The sequence below is a fragment of the Zootoca vivipara genome, chromosome 8 (genome assembly GCF_965207765.1).
Source record: "Zootoca vivipara chromosome 8, rZooViv2.hap1.1, whole genome shotgun sequence".
Classification (NCBI taxonomy): domain Eukaryota; kingdom Metazoa; phylum Chordata; class Lepidosauria; order Squamata; family Lacertidae; genus Zootoca; species Zootoca vivipara.
In genome coordinates this window covers 86,789,989-86,811,545 of record NC_142591.1, presented here as the reverse complement: position 1 = coordinate 86,811,545, position 21,557 = coordinate 86,789,989, and the positions used below count along the sequence as shown (strand labels likewise).

General features: G+C 47.8%; 1 protein-coding gene across 1 annotated transcript; it reads right to left on the bottom strand.

The window, feature by feature from the left end:
* Positions 1–1,317: 1,317 nt before the first annotated feature.
* Positions 1,318–10,274, bottom strand: LOC118089775 (fucolectin-like). Its single transcript, XM_035124656.3, has 4 exons — positions 10,151–10,274; positions 8,549–8,634; positions 6,791–7,082; positions 1,318–3,556 (listed from the first exon to the last, which is right to left on the bottom strand). The coding sequence occupies exons 2-4, from the start codon at positions 8,631–8,633 to the stop codon at positions 3,400–3,402; spliced, it is 534 nt and encodes a 177-aa protein (XP_034980547.1). The 5' UTR covers position 8,634; positions 10,151–10,274; the 3' UTR covers positions 1,318–3,399.
* Between the last annotated feature and the right edge of the window lie 11,283 nt (positions 10,275–21,557).

Genomic DNA, 21,557 nt, shown 5'->3' with positions numbered 1-21,557 from the left:
CCTCCTCAGGGTTCAAGCCTGGGCAGTGTGTATGGAGGTCCTGGGCTGCCCAGACAGCAAGACCCTGCCCCCTTCAGTCTCGCTAGACCAAAGGAAAGCAGAGAAATTACATTTTGCACCAGCTTGGCTGCAGGAGTTGCCAGAAGGAGGTATACAAGGCGCCATCCATCTGCCTTAGGGACTGCACTCCGAATTTGGGTGGGGTTACTCACCCTTTTCTTCTCCTAAAGGTATCCCACAAGGCAGTAGAGCAGGCACCCCCAAACGTCAGCCCTCCAGATGTTTTAGACTACAATTTCCATCATCCCTGACCACTGGGCCTCTTAGCTAGGGATCATGGGAGTTGTAGGCCAAAACATATGGAGGGCCGCAGTTGGGGATGCCTGCGGTAGAGGTTTAGGACCAGAGTTTTCCTTCTCCTGGGAGAGCTCCCTTCCCAAGTTGATGAGCCCCATCCCTCCCTCACTTCCCTCTACACTCAGCATGTGGAAGAACCTCCTTCTTGACCATTGGATCCACTCTTGGCCTCATCCAGTCAACCTCCTGGAGCCTGCTTTTGCATGCAGTCCCTAACTCACTAAGGGTTTGTGACCCTCACCTGGTTTAGGTGACTAGTCAAAGCTGCAGGGCTCAGGAAAAAAAACCCCAGACTGACTGCTGCTAATGTGCCTACCCTCTGGCAAGATTCCAGGGGAGGAAGGCAGAGATGTTTCTATGGGTTTGTAGAGGCCATTTCAAAAGGGAAGCACCCCTCCCTCCACAAGGCTGACCACAAAGTGTTCATTTTGGAGCTTAGCTGATGTGGTTGGGACCTGCCAGGATCAGCGCTCAGTTTGGCATCCATCGGACCTCTAAATGGGATAAATGGAATGAGGATGTCTCCTTCTAAAATCATCTCCTGCCAAGGCGGTGTCATTATTTCCTCTTGGGAGAGAGTCAGAAACCACACAAGCCCACTCAGACCCTACTCAGATGAAGGATGTCAAAACCTGATCTTGATCCCTAGATCCTGGTGATGTCAACGCCTTTCTGATGGGCTGGGTTGATCCATGTCATGCAAGCACTGCCCATCGGAAGGGCCATTGGCCATCTCATCCAGCATCCTGTTCTCACTGTGGCCAGCCAGATATCCCAAAGATGTTTGACCGTGTGTGACAGAGAATGTGGCCTGAGCCCCAGGTGACACCACAGCTTCAGGTAAACGAAAAATCATTCGCTTGGCATGGGGAAAGAGGGAGGGCGGTGGCCTCAGGAGAAGCCCCCCCCCCCCTGCTCATGCCTTGCCTTGGGCCCCAATAAGTTCACTCACAAGAGGAATGGACAAAGGTTGGTTTATTGCATGAAAGGAAAGCGACAAGAGCGAAATGAGCGCTGCTCCAGGCAGCAATGTTGCAAGAGAAGGAGGCAGCTGTTCCTTTGGTGCTTACGCCCCTTGGTCTAAGAGATCCAACGCACCCTGGTCACCATTTCTTTCAGCTCCTGCCATCGGGACAGAGATATAGAACAGTGCAGGCAAGAACGAGCCGTCTCAGGAACAGTTTCTTCTCTAGAGCGATTTTGGCCTTAAATGGAAAGCCTGGACTTTGAAGTCATCTTATTTTACTTGTTATTTTGTATTATATTTACTGTTTTAAATTAGGTTTTTGTAATTTTGGATTATGCGGGATGCTTTATCGGAGTGGATGTAGCAACCGAGTAATTTCGTTGTTCCCGCAAGGGGACAATGACAATAAAGATATCTTATCTTATCTTATCTAAGAGGAAGAAGGATCCCCGTGGAAAGGCTAAAGAAGTGTGAGTTGGTGACAAGAAGGTCCCTGGTGGATCCTGAAGGAGCATCTCCTCCCCCATCGTTTTGCCCAGACACTGAGGTCCAGCACCGAGGGCCTTCTGGCGGTTCCCTCGTTGCAAGAAGCCAAGTTGCAGGGAACTAGGCAGAGGGCCTTCTCGGTGGTGGCGCCTGCCCTGTGGAATGCCCTCCCATCTGATGTCAAAGAGAACAACAACTACCAGACTTTTAGAAGACATCTGAAGGCAGCCCTGTTTATGGAGGCTTTTAATGTTTAATAGATTACTGTACATATTTTATTTTTCTGATGGAAGCCACCCAGAGTGGCTGGGGAAACCCAGCCAGATGGGCGGGGTAAAAATAATAAATTATTATTATTATTATTATTATTATTATTATTATTATTATTATGGTTAACCTAGGATTTAAGTATCCTTTTGAGACAACGTTAAGCTATGGAGAGGGCAGGGGATCTTTGAGATAAGTCATACATTAGAACCTCTTCATCCTGTTGGTTCTTTCCTATTAAGTTCCTGCCTGTTTCAGATTTTGTTCATTGGTAGTTGAAAAAAAGATATAATCCCAGTAAGAAATGGCCAAACCGGTTATCTTTCCAGGGTTATCTTAGTACTGTCTGTGTGGAGCCCATTCTTTTCACAGGAGATGTGACTCAAATGTTGTTGCCAACACCTGATTACCGTGCTGATCTGGACCTCAAGTTCCAGGGCATATTCAAGGCACGGACTTGCACCAGGGTCAAGTAAATTAACAGAGGGGTGTATTTTATATGATGTCGTGCCAACTTTTACATACGTCATGATCTACAGAAATAAACCATGGAACCTTGAGAAGTCTGTACTGAACCATGAGAAAAAGTTCAGATTGGCATACACACACCATGACACACGCTTGACACCATCCCTCGGTAAAAAGCCAACGATTTCAACCCCAAGGAGGTATTAGTGAGCACTACAGAAGATACTTCATCCTCTGTTGGCTCTGCATTGGGAATAATGGATCTACACTGTCTGGAGCAGAAATAGGTTACAGCTCATATGGCACAAAAGTTGGAGCTGGTACCTCCACTTGGTGGTGGACGCCTGAATTTTTACACACCTTCCGTGCAGGGTTTTTAAGTTCTAGTTAGCTTTCGCCAACCTGGTGCCCGGTGTCAATTATATTGTGCCATAGGGGACCTGGCAGTAGGGCTGCAGAGTATGGGGCTCAACACTATGGCAAGGGAAGACTTCATTCTTGCTGTGATGGGTTTTCAGCAGTCTCTTGGTCTATGCCAGGCATAGGCAAACTCGGCCCTCCAGATGTTTTGGGACTACAACTCCCATCATCCCTAGCTAATAGCACCAGTGGTCAGGGAGGATGGGAGTTGTAGTCCCAAAACATATGGAAGGCTGAGTTTGCCTATGCCTGGTCTACGCTTTGTGGCAGGAGCGAAAGCACAGCTCTTGTTGGTTCTCAGGGCCCGGACAAGCTGCTGGAGAAGTAGAGAAAGGGGGCTTGATGCAAGGAGGACTATGGCGTTGATTGACGCATCCTTGGTCTTTGACAGCCACACACCCTGAACACACGAACGCAGAGGCTGCTGGTGATTCCTAATGCATCTCTTCTGCTACAGCTCCATAGACATCCACTTCGCACAGTGTCAAATAACCATGGCGAGGAATGTGGATGCTCATGTAGCGGCCCCTGAGCCAGTGGCAGTTGAAGCTACTGACGGAGCCCTGTGTGACGTCTGTGATGATCCCACACCTGTAGAGAGAAAAGGAGGGTTAGACACAAGTGTGTGTTTAGGAAGCATTCGCAGACCATGGTCAGGGATGGTTGAATCAATCAATTCCGGTTTCTCATTTTTCCAATCTTAATATCAGTTCTCCACATTTCCACATCAGTTTGTGATCTCTTTTTCCCCCCAGTCATCACAAAAATTTGTCAGCATTTTCGTGTGAATTTATCCTAATATACCCATTTCCGCAAATCAATTTCCCCTAATAGCATGCAGTTTTGTATGTCGGGGGTTGGACTGGATGGCCCTTGTGGTCTCTTCCAACTCTATGATTCTATGATTCACTTGTCTGTCCTTTCTTATGCACACTTTCCCATAGGATGTGCGCATTACTCAGCTGGAGAACTAAATTTGTTGCTCAATTTGGAGAAGTCCAAATTCCAAAAGATGGCTGAGTTTTGGTCCGTGTGTTCCTTCAGAAAGTGTGGATTGGGTAAGTTTGCCTTTAAATGCCACTTGAATCAAATTTCTCCCTACACCAACCTTCTGGCTCAGTTGTATGAGCTCAGTTGTGATGAGCACACAATTGGCACACATGGGCCTCCACAGCGCTCCATGCTCTCCCATACCTACCTTCTATATTCCTGATCTGTTAGAGCAACAGCAGCAAACTTTGGTTGAAAAAGCAGGACTCTTAGCCTTTCCCATCTAAACTCACTTTAAATCACCGCACCAGCATGACTACGGGAATAAAACGGAGTTTGCTTCTGTCTCCCTGATGCTAAACATTTGGAAATAAGGGCCATTATGCTGTAGGAACGCAGGTGGCACTGTGGGTTAAACCACAGAGCCTAGGGCTTGCTGATCAGGAGGTCAGCAGTTCGAATCCCCGCGACGGGGTGAGCTCCCGTTGCTTGGTCCCAGCTCCTGCCAACCTAGCAGTTCGAAAGCACGTCAAAGTGCAAGTAGATAAATAGGAACCGCTACAGCGGGAAGGTAAACGGCGTTTCCGTGTGCTGCTCTGGTTTGCCAGAAGCGGCTTTGTCATGCTGGCCACATGACCTGGAAGCTATACGCCGGCTCCCTCGGCCAATAATGCGAGATGAGCGTGCAACCCCAGAGTCGGTCACGACTGGACCTAATGGTCAGGGGTCCCTTTACCTTTACCTTTATGCTGTAGGAAAGGCTAATATATTTTGAAAGTAAAAATAATAATCGGCTACCAGAACTGTAGCTAGGTGATCTTGCGCCCCTAGAAGAACCCTCCAGATTGCACACACACACACCCCCCCCAGCCACGGGCAAATGAGCTCTTCTTTCCGCCTCTCCTCCAACCCCATCCACCCATTCAATTCACCCTCTATTGAAACCTTTTCTTCTGAGGCAGTAATCAATACTTTTATTTACAGACATATTTATTGACATATTTTTTAGCTGAATTTGCGCCCCGCCCTCACCTGCGCCACTGGCAGAGGCCCACCTCACCCCCCTCCCAGCTACGGCCCTGTCGGTAACCATGTACATGCCTTGGGTGGTCATGGAGCCAGGTGCTGATAGTGGTCTCTTTGCCCCAGCCTCCCTCAACTGCAGCTCTCTGGGTGGTGATTTGGAGGACCCTGAGCCCAGGATACTTGAGGGCCCACCCTCCAACTGCAAACCTACCCTACAGTTGCCATGCCCTGTCTCTGGCTGAGACAAGACTGGTCTGGGTGGAGAAGGGACGGGGCCTTCTCAGTAGCTGCACCCAGATTGTACCCAGTGAGATCTCTTCTCTCCCACTGTTTTCCTGTGACTGGTTAAGACTCTCCTCTTCCGGTTGGCATTCGCTTGCTTGCCAGAATGATTTATATATGATACATCCTCATTTTAGAATGTCATTCATTCTGCTGAGCCTATTTCACTTTTGATGTTCTTAATGAGACACTTTTGCTTTTAAATTGGTCTAAGCTACCCTGAGCAAAGCAAAAGTACCGGAAGGACAGGGATATAAGCTTTTCTAAATAAATATAACCTCACCAGGAAATATGCCCATATCTCCCCCACACCCAACTAGCCTGCCAGCATCCTGGGAATTCTTGTCTGATGTGCTGCTACCTGTTGCCAGGTAGACCACCATCTTCTGATCTGGATTAAAGAATTTATTTCTACAGTATTTAATGGTGGACCTAACCCCCTGACTGCATACACCTATACATTTCATGGCACATTTAAAGCTCCTTTAATGGGATGTGGGTGGTGCTGTGGTGTAAACCACTGAGCCTTGGGTTTGGTGATCAGAAGGACGGCGGTTCGAATCCCCATGATGGGGTGAGCTCCCATTGCTCAGTCCCAGCTCCTGCCAACCTAGCAGTTCGAAAGCATGCCCCAAAGTGCAAGTAGATTAATAGGTACCACTCTGGGGGGGAAGGTAAATGGCATTTCACCAGAAGCGGCTTAGTCATGCTGGCGACGTGACCTGGAAAGACTATCTGCGGACAAACGCCGGCTCCCTTGGCCTGTAAAGCGAGATGAGCACCGCAACCCCAGAGTCGTTCGCGACTGGACCTAATGGTCAGGGGTCCCTTTACTTTTACCATTTAAAGCTCCTACCGCCTCCCACAAGAATTCTGGGACAGATAGTTTGCCCCTCACCGAGCTGCAATTCCCAGTACACTTCACAAACTACAGTTCCCATGATTCTTTTTTGGGGGGAGGGGTGCTTTCACCAGTGGTATGCACACAGCATCAATCAATTGATGCTTTTGAATTGTGGTGCTGGAGGAGACTCTTGAGAGTCCCATGGACTGCAAGAAGATCAAACCTATCCATTCTGAAGGAAATCAGCCCTGAGTGCTCACTGGAAGGACAGATCGTGAAGCTGAGGCTCCAAAACTTTGGCCACCTCATGAGAAGAGAAGAATCCTTGGAAAAGACCCTGATGTTGGGAAAGATTGAGGGCACTAGGAGAAGGGGACGACAGAGGACGAGATGGTTGGACAGTGTTCTCGAAGCTACCAACATGAGTTTGACCAAACTGCGGGAGGCAGTGGAAGACAGGAGTGCCTGGCATGCTATGGTCCATGGGGTCACGAAGAGTCGGACACGACTAAACAACAACATGCACACAGCACCTGCCTCTTTCCTACTTTCTTCCCGTTATCACAAACACAAGAGGAGACTAAGAAGTAGTCACTCCCAGCAAGTGTTCTTGAAGTGTTCTCTGAACCCCCAGAGATCATTCAGGTTCGGGGACCAGGTGATAGTTGGCAGCTGGAACTTACAGAGTGTTGGATTTGCCGTGGTCAACAATGGTGTTCCCCACACGGACCTCAGCTCCCAGGAGCCTTTCGCCACAGCAGTCGTCGCGGTTTTTCACCATCACAGCTGCGATGGCGTACTCGGAATCCAAATCCACCAGCCACCAGGGGTCCTTCTCTCCATCGGTGTGGGTGCAGGAGCCCTGGTGGAAGTTCCCAGCATAGAACCCGTCCACAGCTTTGTCTGCCGATCCGAGGATCTTATGTGGATATACGGAGGACTGGTAAGCTCGTCGTCCTTTGGCCAAGTTCAATACTAGAGTCGCATGATGGGGAAAAGAGGGGAAGAGGAATCCTCATGGTTTATTTGCTAACTTAGAATCATAGAACTGTAGAGTGGGAAGGGACCTGGAGGGTCATCTTGCCCAGTGGTGCATGCCATGGCACCCTGGGGTGCCTTGAATGATGGTCAGGGGTGCCACGGGCAAAACTGGCTTCTGTCCCTCTTTCCTTCCCTCCCTCCTAATGTGGAGAGAGGTTTGCTAATTGTATTATTGAGTTTGCATTACCTGCATTGTATAATTCTGATTGTGTGGCTTAGCCCCCATAATCCTGGGATGCTTTTCTCCTTAAAATGCTTCTAGTGCCTCTGTGTCTCTGTGTTAAAGTGTAATGAAAACATTCGACAGCTAGACAGGATGGCCTTGCCAGAGAGCACAAGGTCTGCAGTCTGCATCAGAAGATGCTCAAGGTCTCAAGCCCCCACTCAAGGCTGCTTGAGGATGCTACCGGGGTAGCATGAGTCAGCATGTGTTTATGCACAGGACCAGACACGCATCTTCCTTATATGTACTTGTGACACCCCTTGTGTTTATGAGGAGGACAGGACACGGATTTTCCTAATATGGATTTGTAAACTGTGACCCCCCCTTGCATGCACACATTTACAGAGGAGGGGGAAAGGAGCCCAAGAAGTATATAAGAAGCTTTGCAAATTTGTGTTTCTTTACTCTTGTCGTGGAGCTGACCACCAAGAGTCTCTTAAATTTAAGAATAAAATTCTTTCTCTGGATTCAACCCCCGGTGTCATTATTGGCTGTCTCTGTCCCTGCCTGGGCGCAACTTAAAGGACCCTTAGTAGCTAATAAGGCTACACTCTTATACCCTCTCGTGTCTCTGTCCCCCTGGCTACAAGCTCCCCAGCTGAATGGTGCCTGTGGGGCTGCCCAGGCGGTGCTGGTTGCCAGAAGCAGAGGCGGCCTCGGAGTAAGCAAGCAATTGGGCGAGGGAGCCCAGCCAGCCAGTCCACCAGCCCTTGTTGTTGGGAATGGGCAGACAAGTCCCAAGACCCTGTGGGGCAGTGTGAGGAGGCAACTCTCGAGGCATCCACAAAGCAATCCAGCTTTTGTGTTTTGCAATGGATTGTTGGGAAATTGGCAAATCTTTGTTATGGGTTGAGGTGATTCCCGGGTAATCACCTTATTATAACCATGCAGGGCCGGCTCTAGGTAGAGTCCCGGTGGCGCGGGTCTGGTAGGTGGGGCGCTGCACGCCGAAGCCGCGCCGAAGCCATGCTGCGCACTGCGAGGGCGGGGGCGCTGGAGCGATCTCCGCCCCTCAGCGCCAGGGCGGCCAACCTGCTCGAGACTGCCCTGTAACCATGTGCCAAAATGTCAACATGCAGCCTGTGCCAGAGGGTGAGGATAGGAACTCCTCATTGTGGGGAGGCAACATTTAGGTTTGGATTTGGCCCAGAGACACCCCTGCTTTCCCAATTCTTACCTGTAGGTATTGATTTGTAGCTCTGGGACTGTCCCGTCTCTACCAGGAGTGCCAGGGCCAGCAGCAGGGTCCAGAAGCTGAGCATCCTGCAGTTGGGAGAGACAGCGTGCATCTAATCCAGAATGCAGCAGCCAGACTGGTGACTGGGAGCGGCCGCCGAGACCACATAACACTGGTCCTGAAAGACCTACATTGGCTTCCAGTACGTTTCCGAGCCCAATTCAAAGTGTTGGTGCTGACCTTTAAAGCCCTAAACAGCCTCAGTCCAGTATACCTGAAGGAGTGTCTTCACCCCCATTGTTCTACCCGGACACTGAGGTCCAGTGCCGAGGGCCTTCTGGCGGTTCCCTCGCTACGAGAAGCCAAGTTACAGGGAACCAGGCAGAGGGCCTTCTCGGTAGTGGCACCCGCCCTGTGGATGGCCCTCCCATCAGATGTCAAAGAGATAAACAACTACCTGGCATTTAGAAAACATCTGAAGGCAGCCCTGTTTAGGGAAGTTTTTAATGTTTGGTGTTTTAACATGGTTTTTAATATTCTGTTGGGAGCCACCCAGAGTGGTTGGGGAAACCCAGCCAGATGGGCAGGGTCTAAATATTATTATTATTATTATTATTATTATTATTATTATTATGCACATAAGAGAGAGATGGCTTGCTGGAGCCATGGGTCTGTCTCCCCCTGAACAGCACGGGGGACACAGGAACACTGGAAGGTGTCTTACACAAGCTCAGACTCTTGCGCCATCTAGCTCAACACTGTCTACACAGACTCCAGGATTCCAGAATGTGGGCCTCTCCCAGCTGGGAATCAAAGCCCAGACCGTCTGGTCAAAGCACTGTGTGCTCTATCACTGAATCATAGAACCATAGAATTGTAGAGTTGGAAGGGACCCTGAGGGTCACCTAGCTATGGCCCTTCCCCCAAAGAGTAAAATATGAAATAAAATAGTGGGATGGTGTGTGCCCCTGAAGGCTGCCGTGAAAGAGAAGCAAGAGCTTGTGGTGTCTCTGAAGCAACCGGTAGAGCTTCAGTTGGAGTCTGAATACAAGACCTGGAGTACCAGGGTTTGGAGCAGGATGGGGAACCTTTGATGTTATTGTTGGATTCCAACTGCCACTAGCCGCAGGTAGCCTAGCCAATGGCCAGGAGGTCTCTGCAAGAAGAGGGAAACTGGCAGGTAGACTTTTATCTGTTGAGGCAGGAGCAGAAGCAGAGTATTGAACCCGGAGCAGTCTTTGCCAGCCTGGGGGCCTTCAGCTACTTTGGACCACAGCTCTCCTCGGCCCCATGAAGAGGATGAGAGTTGTCTTCTGAAACATCTAGAGGGCATGAAGTTGGCAAAGGCTGAACCAGAGGCAGCCCAAGGCTGAGGAAGGGAAACCACTAGACTGAGCTTCCCAGCATCTCTACACTACAGATTTAAGTCAGTTTCCATCTTTTTAATTAATTGATATGGGAACTTGAGTTCTCCAAAAGTTTAAATGTGCTTCCAAGAAACTGAGAGAAGGCTCCCTTTCGGACTACAAAATCAGGTGTTGGACTCTCTTTTCTGGAAGTCTTTCAGGTATTATGTGCAAGAGGTTCCCCTCCTTGACTTACCTTGACCCTGTTTCTTGGGACCAGCAAAAGCGTTTGTTGTCCTTCTTGAAGAGTTGGCAACCTCAGCTACTTTTTTTCTGTGCTTCTAGCTGAATCCTGGACTTCCTTTTGAGCATCTCTGGTTGCTTTATACCCTTCCAAGCCAATCAGAATGATGCTGAGGAGCGAAACTGAGGTCCGGCATTTGCCCTCCCATCTATTGCTTTAATTCTGCTTTTGGTTGTTGACACTCTGGGTGAAGTTGCACAACTCACCTTTTGATGCATCGGCTTCAGCTCTGTCTGGTTTTCTGCCTCTTCCCTAAATTTGTGCGGTGGCTCAATTCACAAGTGACAATGGGAATTTTAGAAATTCTCCAGGTTCCTATTAGATTCACAATTTAAAGCTCTGTGCCCAAGTGTCTCCCCCCCACCCTTCCAGGGTTTTGCCCACAAAACCCTGCTATTTCAGTATCAATCGAAGCAAACCTCAACCTACTGAAAACCCAAATAGACCTTTGCTCTTAATCAGCTTTAAAGAGCAGGTTTTTCAGGTCCGTTCTGGATTGCTGGCAACCTTGAATGCCATCCTCATTCATAATCATGAAACTTGGGAAGAGATGGAGCTTGATGGATCTTCCCAGGAGACGTATCCATAGCTACACATTCAGGGCTAGCATCAGCACCCAGAATCTTCGAGAGGGGGGGTGCCTTTAAAAAAGCCCAAACATTCCAGGCATTGAACAAAGCCTTGGAAGTTGAATTGCCTTCTAGCACAATGTTGTGGGGACATTATCGCCACTAGAAGCAACGAAAACAAGCCTTCAAGTGTCACCCACAAGCCTTGGTACTTTGCTCTTTACAAATTAGCCCCAGAGCAAACATATTGTTATGGGGCGCAGGTGGCGCTGTGGGTTAAACCACAGAGCCTAGGGCTTGCCGATCAGAAGGTTCGAATCCCTGCCACGGGGTGAACTCCCATTGCTCGGTCCCAGCTCCTGCCAACCTAGCAATTCGAAAGCACGTCAAAGTGCAAGTAGATAAATAGGTACCGCTACAGCGGGAAGGTAAACGGCGTTTCCGTGCGCTGCTCTGGTTCGCCAGAAGCGGCTTTGTCATGCTGGCCACATGACCTGGAAGCTGTACGCCGGCTCTCTTGGCCAATAACGCGAGATGAGTGCCGCAACCCCAGTCGGTCACGACTGGACCTAATGGTCAGGGGTCCCTTTACCTTTACCTTTACCAAGGTCTTAGTCCCTAGTGAATTCTGAGCAAAAGTTATCATGATTCACAGTGGGCAAAAATGACACCTTGTGCTTTTTGGGTGGGGCAGGTCGGAGACATTTCCATTTTTATTTTAAAAAGTTCAACACCGAAGTCTTGTGTGTTTGCCCAAGTAAGCTTTACACACCACTGATAGGTCTTCTTGAACAATACCTCTGTAATCATAAAAAAACACCAAAATATTCAGGACAAATTAAAGAAAGTTCAGGAGGAGTGGCGTGATTTCTGCAGCCCTGTGGGGTGTGCGGCCTTGGCGGGGGCCAAGTTTACTAACACCTAGTTATGCCCCTGCTGGTGCTAAAATCCTGCTTGCTGTCTCCCTACAGGCAACTGTTCAGCCGCTTTGAGAACAGGATGCTGGTCTAGATGGGCCATTGGCCTGATCCAGCAAGCTATTATGTTGTTGTTGTAAAATATGACCATCCAATAGAGAAAGATGACTCAAGTTTTCACCATCATAACAGCTGCTTATAGGTCATTGGTTTGGCGAGAAATAGGAGTTCTCCCTGTGTGTGTTCTGGGGGGAAATACACTATTTGGCTTTGTGTCTGACTCACTTTCCCTTTTTGCAACTCTTACCAACACCTGGCAGTTCAGGCTTGCAGCTCTGGGCATCCTTTCAGGAGTGCCTGGACCAGCCACCAAGTCGAGGTGAGCAGCCTCCTGAAAGGAGGGAGTGGGTCGTGCTGGAGCCATAGGGGTCTGCCTCCCTGTTAGCATCAGGAACAGTCAAAAGATGGGAACGGTGGGCTCAGAGCCAGCCAGGAATGCTAAGAGGAGGCCTTCAGACGAATCAAGAGCCCTGTTGACTAGAGAGCTCCATGCCCTTCCTCAAATGGCTACGGCGGGGGAACTTGAGTGGTGCAAAAGTGCTCCTGTTCAGTCCTTGCCAGCACGGAAATGGCGTGAGCAGGAGAGAGAGTGTTCTGGAAAATGACGAAAAAAATGGCAATGCTTGCATTAGCATGCTAATGTTACACGTTAAAGAATATGCGGTTTTCAAAAGTCAGCCTGCAAGAGTAAGTTTGGGGAAGTCAGTGAGGTGTGGTAGCTGTGTGATTAAATCTGTGGTTCGGTGGCCATTGAAATGGGGAACCTAGAAACTAAGGCAAAAGGTTGAAAGGGAGGGGCAGGATACCGCTCACTTGGTTAGAGCTTGGCTGCTGCTGCTGCTGCTGCTGCTGCTGCTGCTGAGAAGATGTTGTTGTTTAGTCGTTTAGTCGTGTCCGACTCTTCGTGACCCCATGGACCATAGCACGCCAGGCACTCCTGTCTTGCACTGCCTCCCGCAATTTGGTCAAACTCATGTTCGTAGCTTCGAGAACACTGTCCAACCATCTCGTCCTCTGTCGTCCCCTTCTAGTGCCCTCAATCTTTCCCAACATCAGGGTCTTTTCCAAGGATTCTTCTCTTCTCATGAGGTGGCCAAAGTATTGGAGCCTCAGCTTCACGATCTGTCCTTCCAGGGAGCACTCAGGGCTGATTTCCTTAAGAATGGATAGGTTTGATCTTCTAGCAGTCCATGGGACTCTCAAGAGTCTCCTCCAGCACCATAATTCAAAAGCATCAATTCTTCGGCGATCAGCCTTCTTTATGGTCCAGCTCTCACTTCCATACATCACTACTGGGAAAACCATAACTTTAACTATACGGACCTTTGTCGGCAAGGTGATGTCTCTGCTTTTTAAGATGCTGTCTAGGTTTGTCATTGCTTTTCTCCCAAGAAGCAGGCGTCTTTTAATTTCGTGACTGCTGTCACCATCTGCAGTGATCAAGGAGCCCAAGAAAGTAAAATCTCTCACTGCCTCCATTTCTTCCCCTTCTATTTGCCAGGAGGTGATGGGACCAGTGGCCATGATCTTGGTTTTTTTGATCTTGAGCTTCAGACCATATTTTGCGCTCTCCTCTTTCACCCTCATTAAAAGGTTCTTTAATTCCTCCTCACTTTCTGCCATCAAGGTTGTGTCATCTGCATTTCTGAGGTTGTTGATATTTCTTCCAGCAATCTTAATTCCGTCTTGGGATTCATCTAGTCCAGCCTTTCGCATGATGAATTCTGCATATAAGTTAAATAAGCAGGGAGACAATATACAACCTTGTCGTACTCCTTTCCCAATTTTGAACCAATCAGTTGTTCCATATCCAGTTCTAACTGTAGCTTCTTGTCGCACATAGAGATTTCTCAGGAGACAGATGAGGTGATCAGGCACTCCCATTTCTTTAAGAACTTGCCATAGTTTGCTGTGGTCGACACAGTCAAAGGCTTTTGCATAGTCAATGAAGCAGAAGTAGACGTTTTTCTGGAACTCTCTAGCTTTCTCCATAATCCAGCGCATGTTTGCTATTTGGTCTCTGGTTCCTCTGCCCCTTCGAAATCCAGCTTGCACTTCTGGGAGTTCTCGGTCCACATACTGCCTAAGCCTGCCTTGTAGAATTTTAAGCATAACCTTGCTAGCTGAGAAGATAAGAGGGGTATTATTCAAGTATTATACATGAAAAAAATATGGTAAACGCCAGGGCAGGAAGGTGAATTAAGGCAGTCTGTACTGCAAATCTATGGTAATTCACATTCAGACTGGCTTCTTTACCCTGGGACCTAACAGACTTTTACCATGACTTCAGAAGAAAATACTTCATGGTAGCCAAATAGGTTTTACTCAGAGTGTTCATTTTAATTAATAGATATAACTTAGGGTGCATCACACTTTTGCATGACCCATATTTTGATTGCATTGTGTACCAATTAATTTCCCCGGGTCCGAGAGCTTTTCTTGGTTCAGCAGGCAGTAATTTTTCAAGGGAACTTGTGGAGTATTTATTCTTTTGTTGTCTTGTCTTGTCTTTTCTTTTCTTCTTTAGAGCCTTAAAGTGCAAGCCTTTACTCCTGAGAAGTAAGTCCTACTGATTTCAAAGGAGCTTACTCCCAGGTAACTGTGTAAAGATTGTGCAGTCTTACACTGCAACCTTAAGCATTTTTACTCAGAAGTAAGTCTCACTGAGTTCAATAGGACTTACTCACTGGTATGCGCCTGATCATTATCACATTTTCTTCTTCTTCTTCAACTACTACTACTACCACCACTACTAATATAATATGCATGTGAGGGGGTGCCAAACTAAGTCTTTGACCCGGGTGAAAGAAAGCCTCGTTTCACCCCTGCAAAAGGGGAAGGTCATCCTGGGGGTGTCCCAGGATAGCCAGAAAAGAAATGGGGAAGCTGCGGGCCTGGAAAGGGAAGTAGCAGAAGGGGACAGTGGATCAGTATCAAACCACAATGATCAGCTGGTCAACATGTGTCAGGTCAGGCATAGTGTCAACGATGTGTACACAGTTATTTACCATATATTCAATAAACGTTTTCCAGTCTTCTTTAAACGTTATGTTCTTCTCGTTCTCTTATTCTATATGTTAAGTTGACAGAATATGCGCAGCTTGCCGACTTGACATACGGAACATGTATTTCCCAGACACAAGCACTGCTCACCTTGACCACGTCCGAATGCTCCCGTTCACACACGTCAGCCGACGTCCAGGAAGAATGTCTGTGGACGCATTCACTCACCAGCCGCGCTCCATTCATAAACACACAAAAAACATACCAGCTTCAAGCCATGAATATCCACACTGCTTCTGTCAACTGACTTCCCAAGGTGACCAACCAGCTGACTTCTGCAGCACCTTACGGCACCCGCTGAATCCATGAATTTGTCCAGTCTTCTTTTAAAGCCATCAAGTTCTCTATCCTTTCTCTTTTTTCTATCTTTCTATCCCTACCCCTCCCTGCTTTTCCTCTCGGCGATCCACGTCTGTTTGTGACATCACAGAAACTTTGACTTCACCGTAGCCATTACACTTTGACATCATCATAGCCATTGGCAACAACTACAGAAACAGCGGCACAACCCCCCATTGGGAGGGGGCAAGAGAGAACACTACTTTAAACATGTATCTGAAGAAGTGTGCATGCACACGAAAGCTCATACCAAAATAAAAACTTAGTTGGTCTTTAAGGTGCTACTGAAGGAAATTTTTTATTGCATTTAGAAACTTAGCGTTGCATTTGTTTCATATGAAACCAGTCAGACACAGTTTTGCTTTTTTTAACAACGGCATTTATTTAGGAATATAAACTGCCTTGCTCCAGACCTGCTGTTCTCTTCATTACTTTCACGATCGGTCTTGGGGAAAACCTCGCCGGCTTCCTGGAAAGGCAAACACGGTGAGTGGGATGGCCTCTGTCCAACAGCCTCCGCCAGACCCTCCACTGGCTGCTGCCTGGCAACTTCACCCCGGACGTCCTTGTCAACTTCCGCTGGTTTCTATCCATGAATATCCACTGGTTCCATTCACCCTGCGCCCAGAGGAGGGCACCTGCCGCCCCCTGAGCACGTATTTGCCAGCCACAAGCGCTACTCACCTGGAATACGTCCGGATGCTCCTATTCACACATGCAGACGCAAACCATTCAAAACCTCCCATTCGCTTACTTACGCACGCCGTCCGCCATCCCATGAAGAATGTCTGTGGGCGCATTCACTCACCAGCCGCTCTGCATTCACACACACACACACACACAGCTTCAAGTCATGAATATCCACACAGCTTCCGTCAACTGACTTCCAAAGGTGACCTTCAGCCAGCTGACATCTGCCGCACCTCATGGCACCCACCGGCTTCTGAATGCAAACTCCAACAGCCACCAACAGCTGCCAGCTTCTGCCGGGTCCGTTACCAGACACCAGCCAGCTTCTGACTGTGGAAATTAGCTGCCTTCAAGCTGTGATCCCACCCAGCAAGCGAACTTGCCTTCTCCCTGTTCCTCGGCACCCCATTGTGTGATGAGTGCCTCCTTTCTCCTGCCATGTTGTCTCCCTGAGGAAGGAGCCCCCCCAGAGCCGAGCGCCACAGCTGCTGCCCACTGAGGTCTGTGCTGGGAAGAGGGAGATGCCCACCTTTATAGCTATGCAACTGACAGGTGCCTTTGTGACATCATAGACAGCCCCCAGCCAATGGGAGCAGCTGTGGACGCATCACCATAACCTCTTTGGCCACCCCAACGGTGGCTGCACCTCAGCAGTGACATTTCTTTGTCTGTTAATAATAATAATAATAATAATAATAATAATAATAATAATAATAATTTATTATTTATACCCAGCCCATCTGGCTGGGTTTCCCCAGCCACTCTGGGCGGCTTCCAACAGAAAAATAAAACACAGTAATCTATTAAACATTAAAAGCCTCCCTGAACAGGGCTGCCTCCAGATGTCTTCTAAAAGTCTTGTACAGTAGTTGTTTTCCTCTTTGACATCTGATGGGAGGGCGTTCCACAGGGCAGGCGCCACCACCGAGAAGGCCCTCTGCCTAGTTCCCTGCAACTTAGCTTCTCGCAACGAGGGAACCGCCAGAAGGCCTTCGGTGCTGGACCTCAGTGTCCGGGCAGAACGATGGAGGTGGAGACGCTCTTTCAGGTATACTGGACCGAGGCCATTTAGGGCTTTAAAGGTCAGCGCCAACACTTTGAATTGTGCTCGGAAACATACTGGGAGCCAATGTAGATCTTTCAAGACCGGTGTTATTAAAAATACTGATAGTTCCCCCCCCATCTGTACTGATGCTCAGGTGGGGGTGATGTTTAGCCCAGCTGCTCAAGGTGTCTTCACACCCACCCCACTGGGAACCCGACACTTCCTCCTGGGACAAATCCTGCCACTCACAGGGCAGAGAGGGGCCCCCAAAGAGTGTGAGGACCTCCCATCCGGCACTGCCCACCAGTGGGGACAGGAAAGAGGGAGGTGGATTTGGGAGGCATGGAATCAAAAGCGCTCCTGTGTGGATGGAGGTGGACAAGTGTTCACATGGAAGCCATGACCCACTGGAGCATGTATTTATGCCCTGGTGTGGACGCAGCAGCAATGTCACATTGCCCGTTGGGTGCCTTTGGACAGAGTTAACAGAGAGCTTGCCCACTGCGGATTTGAAGCGGCTGATGTCTCATTTTGCAGCATCCAGACAACATCCAGAGAAGCAGACACGGAGCAATGGATTCAAACTACAAGAAAGAAGCTTCCACCTAAACTTTAGGAAGAACTTCCTGACAGTAAGAGCTGTTCGGCAGTGGAATTTGCTGCCAAGGAGTGTGGTGGAGTCTCCTTCTTTGGAGGTCTTTAAGCAGAGGCTTGACAGGCATATGTCAAGAATGCTTTGATGGTGTTTCCTGCTTGGCAGGGGGTTGGACTGGATGGCCCTTGTGGTCTCTTCCAACTCTACGATTCTATGATCCTCTTCATCCAAGTGGCAGCCCAGAGCTTCCCCCCACCAGAATCATAGGAAGTCCCTTTGTGCAGAACATGCTCTTGCACAGAACAGCCAAATAATAACAATAAACATTTCTGCTCTTGCAGGTACAACAGGCAGGAAAGGAAAAGAAGTAATAGACTTTAATTCTGCTTGGAGTGATTGAGTCGTGTCTTTTTTCTTTCTTTCTGGAATGCCTTTTCATACAAGGAAACAGTTACGGTATGCATGTCTGCATGAATGCCCTGGTGTGGACACCAGTGGCGCAGTGGGGGGGGGCACAGGGGCAGTTGCCCCGGGAGCAAAATTGTTAGGGACGCAAAATGTCAACACCCAGTGCTGCCTCAATAGAGCTGCGCCCTTCTGTCGCTGGGATCCCTCTCCAGAGAGCAGAATGGCTCTTCTTTTCCTATCTTTGTGGCTGCAATCCCCCAGATGATACCGATTTGAATGCACATGTGTAGTCCATCAATTGCCCTCCCCACCCACTATGGAACTCCCTGCCTCTTGACTGTACCCTTTTTGATGCCTGCTGAAATGTTTTAACTTTTTTAAACAAGCCAGCCCAGATATTTCAAATGTTTGTGTGTTTTCATCTGGCTTTTTAGTTTTACTGGTTTTATGCTTCAAATATTTTAAAAAGTTTGGGGGTTTTTGCAGTTTTTACTAATAATCTTATTGTTTTCTTTTCTTTGTCAACTGCTTTGTGGCTTTTTTAAAAAACAATTAAGTGGTGCATAAATGTTGTGAAATAAATCAATAAATATTCTGCCTTAAAATATTGCAGTTTTTTTTACCCTGGCCTCATTTGTGGTGAGGGACACTCCTCTCTTCTGCTTTTCTTTTTACAGGAAGTGATAAATGCTGAGTTCATGACACACTCAGAGACGGTGGCCCAATTTCTTCTGAAAACGACTGAAATATCCACAGGTATTGGGAAATGGCTGGTTCTATCGCTCCATTATGTTTCGGTGTGTTCAAGAACACACACACATTTCCCACCGAATAACATAGCGGGTGTTCCATCTAGAGATTCCTCTCTCTTTCTGGATGGTGTTAACAAAACTCCACAAAGCTCTCATACATAGATTTATTGAAAATAATCAAGGCATATGTAGAAATATTGCTCACATTCCAATAGGCTGTTCTATGGCTCTGAATGAAGATGGCAAGAAGAAGAAGAAGAAGAAGAAGAAGAAGAAGAAGAAGAAGAAGAAGAAGAAGAAGAAGAAGAAGAAGAAGAAGAAGAAGAAGAAGAAGAAGAAGAATTAAACATTAGGAAGAACTTCCTGACAGTAAGAGCTGTTCGGCAGTGGAATTTGCTGCCAAGGAGTGTGGTGGAGTCTCCTTCTTTGGAGGTCTTTAAGCAGAGGCTTGACAGGCATATGTCAAGAATGCTTTGATGGTGTTTCCTGCTTGGCAGGGGGTTGGACTGGATGGCCCTTGTGGTCTCTTCCAACTCTATGATTTTAATAATAATAATAATAATAATAATAATAATAATAATAATATATTTATACCCCGCCCATCTGGCTGGGTTTCCCCAGCCACTCTGGGCGGCTTCCAACAGAACAATATAACATAGTAATCTATTAAACATTAAAAGCTTCCCTGAACAGGGCTGCCTTCAGGTGTCTTCTAAAAGTCTGGTAGTTGTTTTCCTCTTTGACATCTGTTGGGAGGGCGTTCCACAGGGCAGGCGCCACCACCGAGAAGGCCCTCTGCCTGGTTCCCAAGAAGAAGGGCAAACTAGAAGCTTTTTATGAAGTTCTCTGTGGAGCTCTCCAAGGACGAAGTGAGTTTGCCGCCCTTCTTGGGTTTTGCCATAACTAGACTGCCACTAGATTACAAAGGATAAAGGGTCTGGGATGTACAGTGGAACCTTGGCTCCCGAACACCTTGGGAGCCGAATGTACCGGCTCCCGAACAATCAAAAACCGGAAGTGATTGTTCTGGTTTTCAATCCTTCTTTGGAAGCCAAACGTCCGGCGCAGCTTCTGACTGTCTGCAGGCTGAAAGTGCTATAAATGCCAGGGTGTTTTAGCACCAGAGTGTGAATCAGCTCCCCTTGAAGCTATCTGAGACCCAGGAAGAGGGTTGTATGATGCTCTTTCTTCTCACTGAAGGCTAAGTTGCCAGGGTAATGCCGGATATCCGCGACCTAAAATGGTCAACTGGCCTGGGCACATCAGAGACACTCCAAGGTGATTGCAGGGGTGAAGATACCAGCCTGGAGCTACGTGTGTTTTACTTCTCATGTCCTGTAACCTTTCCTGACATATGTGAAGATGTTTTATGACTCTTGGTTTGCTGTGTTTAAACTTTTGTGTTTATCAGCTTTTGTTCTGAAGTGCCTCAAATCCTTCTCAACTGGCACGTTGAGTTGAGTGAGCTCTGTCCTATTGCAATAGCTATAATAAATGCCGGGTCCCTAACGTTGGATGCTGGGCTTGGAAAGAGTTTCCTTGGTTCCGTGGTTCATTCAAAAGGTGGTTGTTCCTCACCTGGAAAACGAACAACATGGCATAGAGGTGAATTCTTACCACACCTTGGGTTCCATGGCAGAAGAAAAATGGAATGTAAGTGTTAGGAAAAAACAGAAATTTTCTTCTTCTTCTTCTTCTTCTTCTTCTTCTTCTTCTTCTTCTTCTTCTTCTTCTTCTTCTTCTTCTTCTTCTTCTTCTTCTTCTTCTTCTTCCCAGTATAAGCTGTGACATCAATTTATGCCACTTATATATCCAATAAAGCGGAATGTTAATAGATCCAGGATAGAAGGAAGGACTTATTCAGGCAGAGCACAGTTAAACTGTGGAACTGCCTTCCACAAGAGGCAGGGAGGGCCACTAACTGAGACGGCTTGAAAAGAAACTGACAAAATTCACGGAGAAGCAGGTTATCAACGGCTACAAGGCCGGGTGGCTATGCTCTGCCAGTAAATGCTTCCAAATGCCAGTTGCTGGAAGGCACAGAAGGGGAGACACCCCCCCCCCACTTCCAGGCTGGGATTCCTCCAAGCAACCTGCTTATTGAGTATTCAGTTCAAGAAGGATACTGACAAGCTGGAACGTGTCCAGAAGAGGGCAACCAAAATGGTCAAAAGCCTGGAAACGATGCCTTATGAGGAACGGCTTAGGGAGCTGGGTATGTTTAGCCTGAAGAAGAGAAGGTTAAGGGGGGATATGATAGCCATGTTCAAATATATGAAAGGATGTCATATGGAGGAGGGAGAAAGATTGTTTTCTGCTGCTCCAGAGAAGCGGACACGGAGCAATGGATTCAAACTTCAAGAAAGAAGATTCCACCTAAACATTAGGAAGAACTTCCTGACAGTAAGAGCTGTTCGGCAGTGGAATTTGCTGCCAAGGAGTGTGGTGGAGTCTCCTTCTTTGGAGGCCTTTAAGCAGAGGCTTGACAGCCATATGTCAAGAATGCTTTGATGGTGTTTCCTGCTTGGCAGGGGGCTGGACTGGATGGCCCTTGTGGTCTCTTCCAACTCTATGATTCTATGATTCTATTCACCTTCACTTATTATTATTATTATTATTTATTGAATTTATATAGTGCCCTATACCCAGAGGTCACAGGGTGTGGTGGTGTTTATGTGTACATTTCTCATCACTTTCCTAAGCACAAAAGGCTTTTAAAAAGTTGATTTGTTGCACTCGGGCAACAGAGTGTTTTAACTTTGCAGACCTCAATAAATGCCCAGTCCGCTCTTGAATCCCTTCTGCAGAAACCCCATTGACTAAGTATCCGTTCCAATTTGTCTGCACCAAGGCTGCACTGAAGTTAAATGATGTTGCATCAAGCAAGGGAAACTCCAGAGCGTTTCCCCACCACTTTCCTT